Below are 7,713 nucleotides of genomic sequence, written 5' to 3'. Positions count from 1 at the left end.
AAGTCCGGATCCGGTTCCGGCCGGATTCTAATTTGAAAAAAAAGTCCGGACCCGGACCTAGTTAGTAAAAAAGAGCATACTGAAAAGTATTTTTTCAAAAACAAACCCTGTGTAAATCAATAAGAGTCATTTTCGTCAGTGAAAATTAAACACCTAAAGTGATTGGTTCATTTTGTACACGTGACTAATTTACATTTGTTTACATTTAAACTATGAAATAAACATTCATGAAATGCAACTCTTTACATATGTTGTAAAATTGAAAGCTTTGGAATGAATACTTGCACTATTTATTGTTTAAAGTTGAGCTCAGAGAATATTTAGAATTAATACGGTTGAATGTACGAGCCAATGAGAATCATATGACGAAATGTTTCAAACTAAATACTAATGCAACAAAACATCAGAACATGACAGGCAGTTTATATGTAAGCAGTTAGTTAGTTTGGTGTGTAGCTTGAAGCAACAAAATATCTTGAACGTATTTGTGAATGCTTATTGTAAGTAGTGTTTTGTTTTAAAAGTGAATATTTCAACAGGTGTTCAATGGTTTAAATATTTAAGCCAGGTTTATAGTTTAATAGTTTATTAAAAATTTTACTGTTTCTTGTTTACTAAAAGTTTTATTTAATTTTTAAATTTTTTTTCAAGTCTTTTGATATAGAGTTAAATAGCTTCCAGTTTTAAAGTTTTACCAAAGTAATTAATAATTTTGTATATGCTAGTATTTATTGTTGTGTTTTATATAAAAGATTCATCACTCAAAACTGTCGTGTCTGATTATAGAAAGTAGTCTCAGTCTGAATTTAGTATTTGTTAGATATTAATTTGATAAGGTAGGATTTAATCATGATGGGTAGTACTAATAAGTTAAGTGTACCACAATCAGTCCACAACTTTACTACCAAATTGTCAACCTTTGCTAGCTGTTCTACTGATTATTAGATTAAAGTAATTTTTTCAGTTTTTGAAAACCTCATTCTGAGTCAGACTTGTTTATACTCACTCTAGCTAGTTTTATTATCTTAAACACTGGCAACCCTGCTAGTTTGAAAATTTTTGGGAATTTTAGAAAATCTTGGACTGCCTCAGGCTAGTTTAGTTTTCTATAAAAACTCAAGCTAGTTTAGTTTTGAATGAATTTGAGCTGATCCAGTTTTCAATATTTTGTAATTTTCTAGTGTATTTTGTTCAAGAACTTAATTTCAGATTTTTATTTGTAAATAACACCTAAATTTGTAAACCTTGTGGCAAGCTGTTCTACTTATTATTAGATTAAAGTTATTTTTTTTCAGTTTTTAAAAACCTCATTCTGACTCATGCTAGTTTATTTTAGTGATGTACCGGACTCACTATCCGGGTCCGGCCGGATATTGCCATTTTTGTCTGATATCCGGATCCGGCCGGATTCTAATTTGAAAAAAAAGTCCGGATCCGGTTCCGGCCGGACTCTAATTTAAAAAAAAAGTCCGGATCCGGTTCCGACCGGATTCTAATTTGAAAAAAAAGTCCGGATCCGGTTCTGGCCGGATTCTAGTCTGAAAAAAAAGTCCGGATCCGGGTCCGGTACATCACTAGTGGTGAGCGACTCGATAACCGAAATGGTTTTTTCGTGCAGGTCCTAGGATCAACAATTTTGAGCGCTTTTTTTTTTGTCGTTCAATAAACTATACTATATAATCTTGTTTGTTATAACTAATATTTACTTGTACAAAGTTAATAATGCTATCAAATGAGTATAGAATAACGTTGTTTAATATTTAAAAACAATATTTCTCATAAGTTTAGTAAATATCTTATGCTGAAGCATACACATACAACCTTCCCTTTAACTATAAATAATAATGAACATGAGGTATAAGTAGTTTGCAACAGAGGCAAAAATGTTTTTTTTTTTAAGGATTTGAAAAATAAAACTCAGGCTGACTCGGGGTAGTTTAAAATCACTCAGGGTAGTTTTTTTTTGACTGAAAGAGTGGCAACCTTGATAATTGTTAGAAATTAAATTACTTATTCTCTAAATAACTAGCATATGTAAGGATTTTTTATCTCATAAAATATGTTTCATAGGTCTTACAGGGTGTGAAAATGTTCCCAGAAAATATAAAAAGCTAAAATTTTTTGAACTAATGAACAAAGTAAAGTTAATTTTTTTTATTTTATTTAAAAGCCGTACAAAACAATAACACAATCTATTTTTTAATTAACCCTCTTTCAGCAGCAATTACTCGCTCAATTCGTAATCTTAACTTCTGCAAACGACTTCTTCTGCGACTTTAACTAAAGACCTTTTCACAGTCTCAACAATAGTGTGTTGTAAGCGATAAATGTAAAGAATTTCATTTTTAATACATTAGGTACAAAGTTTTAAAAAAAAAACAACAATGCTAATTTTTTTTGATCAGAATTATAATTATTGGTAAAATTCGCACATCTAATACAATTTTAATTAAAAAGTTTAAACATAACTGACTCATTTTCGAAAAAAGTTTATTTATTAATTTCGTTTAGCTCTCTTCAGAAAAACATTGCTAAAAACTATGAATATTGTAGAGTAATTTTAGTTCTAATAATGAATTTGAAAAGTCTAACAAAAAATAGTTACGTCATAAAGTATAAAAGTCTGTTTAGAAAAAGTTTGAAAAATAGAATATAACTGTACTGAACTAACTTGAAGTAATTTATAAGACAAAATTGCTAAAACAAAAACATTTAAAATAGTAGAAATTTTTACCTTAAACTAAATAAAATAAAAAGCACATTAAAAAATACGACAATAACGACAACAAAAATAATACTACTAAAGACCCTATTTGTAAAGTTTTAAATTGTAAAACTCTCTTTGTTTGCAAATTTTTGGCTCGCGAGATCTAATAAACAGAGATTCTAGAACTGAAAGATGGTAGGTGTTTCTAGCTCGGGATAGGATTTCGAACCTATTATCCAGGTAGTTCTCGGCACAAACAGGGTTGTTGAGGAGGTGCTGATGAATAGATGACTGTTCACCTTTAGGCTTCACGTCGTCATTAAAAATAAACCTTTTAAGCTTTTTCGTGACATGCTGGTCAACGTTTCTACGTCAGGCGAGAGCAGCATGTCACGAAAAAGCTTAAAAGATTTATTTTTAATGACGACGTGAAGCCTAAAGGTGAACAGTCATCTATTCATCAGCACCTCCTCAACAACCCTGTTTGTGCCGAGAACTACCTGGATAATAGGTTCGAAATCCTATCCCGAGCTAGAAACACCTACCATCTTTCAGTTCTAGAATCTCTGTTTATTAGATCTCGCGAGCCAAAAATTTGCAAACAAAGAAATTTTTACAATTTAAAACTTTACAAATAGGGTCTTTATTAGTATTATTTTTGTTGTCGTTATTGTCGTATTTTTTAATGTGCTTTTTATTTAGTTTAAGGTAAAAATTTCTACTATTTTAAATGTTTTTGTTTTAGCAATTTTGTCTTATAAATTACTTCAAGTTAGTTCAGTACAGTTATATTCTATTTTTCAAACTTTTTCTAAACAAACTTTTATACTTTATGACGTAACTATTTTTTGTTAGACTTTTCAAATTCATTATATATAACTAAAATTACTCTACAATATTCATAGTTTTTAGCAATGTTATTCTGAAGAGAGCTAAACGAAATTAATAAATAAACTTTTTTCGAAAATGAGTCAGTTATGTTTAAACTTTTTAATTAAAACCAGTACCAAAACCAAACTATTCTAATACAATTTTAAAAACAGCGGATTTAGCTTATTTCATTTAATACATTTTTTAGTGTATACATATATATCCTAAAATTGTCCGCAAAGTTTGTTAACCTTTAAAGGTTGGTAGATATACGACAAAAAAAAAAGAAAAAAAAAAACTATACTCTGCAAGTTTGATAAAACTACAAATTAAACTAAAAACACAAAATTTTAAAATACGTTTTTTAAACGATAAAAAAAACACTTTAAAGAAAAATTACACTTTTAAGGTTTTTTTTCAATTGAAAAAAAATTGATCTATGAAAAATCCTTTCAAATGGCCTTTCGCCAACTGACATAACTGTTGTTCTAAACAGCATTTTTGAATTTATTTGAAGCTCTAAATGCGCTAGAATTATGACTTTCTGGTTACAAATTTTCGAAAAAAAAACGACCTGTCAGAGTGCTGGTAAATTAAATAAATTAACATGTATTTGTTCGAATTAAATAGTTGATTTGGTTTAAATAAATAGTAATTAAAGTACTTAAAAAGGATACACTACAACAGCTAAAATGTTTAGTACTGAAAAACAAACAGTAGTTAAATTAAAATTTCAATAATAATTTTTTTTATTGATTATAAAAAAGATTTCTGCTATTAATTTCTGCATACTTAACCTTAAATTTATAAAATACTATATAATGTTATCAACTAAGAAAAACAGACAGCCTATAACAGTTAAACCTTTAGTTTTTTGTTAAGAATTTTAAAACAAAACGAACGAAAAACAAATCTATTTTAACTGAATTAATTTAAGTAAATATAAGATCTATTGCAGTAATACAAAACCTTTAATCAAATTTATAAATGTCTGAAACACTAATTTTGCTATGTAAAAGTCTCACCAAAAAATAAAAATAGGTCTTTTGAAAACTTTTAAGTTTACAGAAAAAACTAAAGTATTTATTGTGGCTACAAGTAGTTATAACTAAAGTTTTCTTTAAATAAAATAGTTTAGAGTTTTAACTTCTTGTACAAGGAAGTATTTTAGAAGTAGTTTATTTTTTTTGTTTTTTTTTTACATTAACTAACTAAGTATACTGTGTCTGGTTTTAGGTACAATAAATTTTATTTTTCACTATCAATAAGCACTATATACTGACACTGATGGCGGAAAAAGAGTCTCAGCCTTGCTGATAATATTCGATATAACTTATAGTACATTATCAATAAAAAATAACTCTATTTTAACAAAATCAAAAATATTTTGATTATATTAGTTAGCTCTGATTGGCACGGAATATCAACTTGCAAAAGCTGTCTTTACCGAACAGTTTTTTATATAAAATTTACTATTATAATCTTTTAAAACTTAACTTGTACTCTTTATTCTAGCCACATAAGATTAAACTTATTATTTTACCTTTTAAAATTTAAGTTCAGTAAAACAACTTGAACTTTAAATCTAACTAAACAATTCTAAATGCAAATTAATGTAACGTGATAAAATGTCAGTTGTGCTATCATGATGCGTTTTTAGATTAAATTCCTTATAATTTACTTACACAATACATATCAAGACTTTAAAATTTTAGCTATAAAATTGATAGTTAAATTTTTTAGAGAATGATATTCAAGTAACAAGAAAAAAAAACGATATAAAAAGTATTTTACTTTATGTTGTACAAAATTGTTATTCTAATTAATATATAAACAATGTTGTTTGAATACTTTTATGAGTTTATTTATTGATTTAAGTTTTACAGATTTCAATTCTTTTTAACAAATTTTTTTTCAAGATACGAAGTTTTTGTAAAACTTTATTCTTTAACTATAATTTGAAAAAATAAAACATTTAGCATTTAGTTTATAAAGATCGATGAAAACTTTAGTATCTTAATATTTACTTTAATCCTATAGATTTTGTCTTTAGTAAATAACACTAGCTTAAACTCGTTTATAATTCTTTCAATTATTCCAAATGCTTTCGCAAAAGCTGCAACAGTTTCCTGGTAAAAAAACAGGATTTTCACATTTTGTTGGTGGGCAATAAATAGGTTTGCAAACTTTTCTTTGGTTTTTACAAGTGCAGAACATACATGGTTCAGGATACCAGTCTTCGTTTTCACTTTTTAACTCTCCATTAAGACCTTTGCATGAGTTTTCTTCACCTTAATTCAAGTTTTTAGATTATTTGGATTTTAGTGTAAAAAACAAATAATTCAAATATAGTTACTGCTTTTAATAACTAATATAAATGTTTTAGTCGTCAGTGTGTAATATTTTTTTTCTTAAACTGTTTCAAAAAACTTAACTTAAATGTAAACTTCTTCACATGCTTTATGTAGTTATTGTAGAAATACACTCTATTAAAACAAAAAATGATACTAAACTAAAAAAAGAATAAATAAGCAAAATTGCTTTTAATTTTAATAGAATATCTTTATGAAATATTTTACGTTAGTAGTAAACTTTGTATCTTACAAACTTAAGTTGAAAACTTATACCTTATTCAAAAATAACTATTCAAATTATTATTAATATGTTTATTCTAATATGTATTTATAACTATTGTTAATCACTGCTAAGAAATATAAAAACAAAGTTTTCAGAATAGAAACTATTTAAAAATTAAAATCTTCAAAATGTTCATTTTGATTTAAGAAAAAAGAAAGTTAAAAAAGTACTTCAAATAGTAAGTACATAAGTAGTAAGTAACAAAAAGACTAAAATTGCATTTTGAACTCATAGTTTCTAGTTTAAATGTGCGTACTCAATATGAGGATTGCTGTCTTTTTTTTTTATAATCTAATCATTTAAAATGAAAATATTATAATAAAATGCACTTTTTAACATTATTCCTTTATAACTTACAAAGATACAAAAAAATTAATTAACGATGGTTTAAAATCTACCAGTTTATTGCAACATTTTGTTCAAACTAATTTCGGACAACCGTCCTTCATCAGTGAACTTTAAAACTAGTAGAACTAAACACATTCATGCAACAAAAAAATAAAAAAAAGTTAAAAAATATATTATGACGTAGTTGATCCGTAGTTGTCTGTCCCACATAGTGCTCACCACAGGCATTGAACTTTGCCGCATAAATCCCAAAGTTTTTGCAATTCAAATTCTTTTCTATTTTTTTTTTAAATTTAAATTAAAAAAGAAATTGAATTGCAAAAATTTTGGGATTTATGCGGCAAAGTGCAATGTCTGTGGTGAGCACTATGTGGGACAGACAATTACGTCTTTTTCCCAAAGATGGTGCTCTCACAGACATAACTGGAAGAACATGACCACCAGCGAGACAAATGATCGAGCTGCACTCAAACTTCACTACGCCAACAAGCATCCAACATCGAACAAAACCTTTAAAGAAGCATATTCAATCACTTTTACAGACTCAACAAGCAACCATACGAACTTAGATTATTTAGAGAGTAAATGGGTTAATTTATTACAAGCAAGTATAAACATAAATAAAACAATATTGCCTTTTTATAGATAATAGCAAACTTATAAAATCTATAATTTTACAGTAATCGGTTTTTAATAGGATAGTTTCACAAAGAATATTTTTTGTTTCACAATAGTTTTTAACCGTTTGTTTATTTGATAAAATGTTTACCTTAAAAAACAATACATTAGAAAAAATAATTTGCTGCTGAAAGAAGTTAATTTAGTTCTTTATATAATTTTTATATTATTATCTTACTTAAATTTAAGTTTTGTTTCAAAAGAGTTATTTTGACTCAGGGATTAAACTGTTTCTTTAAGATAAAAAGTTTGTAAGATACAGCTTCTTATTAATATAGGTTTTTATAATTACTTTAAGTATTGTTTGGGAAAAGTTTTTTTTTTTATTTCGCCGATAGCAGTAATTATTTATTAACAATAACTTACATCAAACATTTCTTTACTAAGATAGGTTTTAATTTAAAGTTTATAACGGTAAAGTGTTTGTTTTATACGCATTTCATTTTAATTTACTTTTACATACAAAAATATCA

At 26.7% G+C, this 7,713-nt stretch overlaps 1 protein-coding gene across 1 annotated transcript in view; it reads right to left on the bottom strand.

Moving 5' to 3' along the window:
- Window positions 1-5,389: 5,389 nt before the first annotated feature.
- Window positions 5,390-7,713, bottom strand: part of LOC145828988 (kielin/chordin-like protein) — a 39,943-nt gene continuing 37,619 nt past the window's right edge. The window contains exon 10 of the mRNA XM_082936732.1: window positions 5,390-5,868. Within this exon, the coding sequence (XP_082792858.1) occupies window positions 5,666-5,868 (203 nt within the window). The 3' untranslated portion in view covers window positions 5,390-5,665. The remainder of the gene's footprint in view (window positions 5,869-7,713) is intronic.

This window comes from Thalia democratica, chromosome 2 (assembly GCF_965202585.1).
Source record: "Thalia democratica chromosome 2, ktThaDemo2.hap1.1, whole genome shotgun sequence".
NCBI classification, from domain to species: Eukaryota; Metazoa; Chordata; class Thaliacea; order Salpida; family Salpidae; genus Thalia; species Thalia democratica.
The sequence above is the reverse complement of the archived record's forward strand: the minus strand, read 5'-3'. Positions and strand labels throughout refer to the sequence as shown.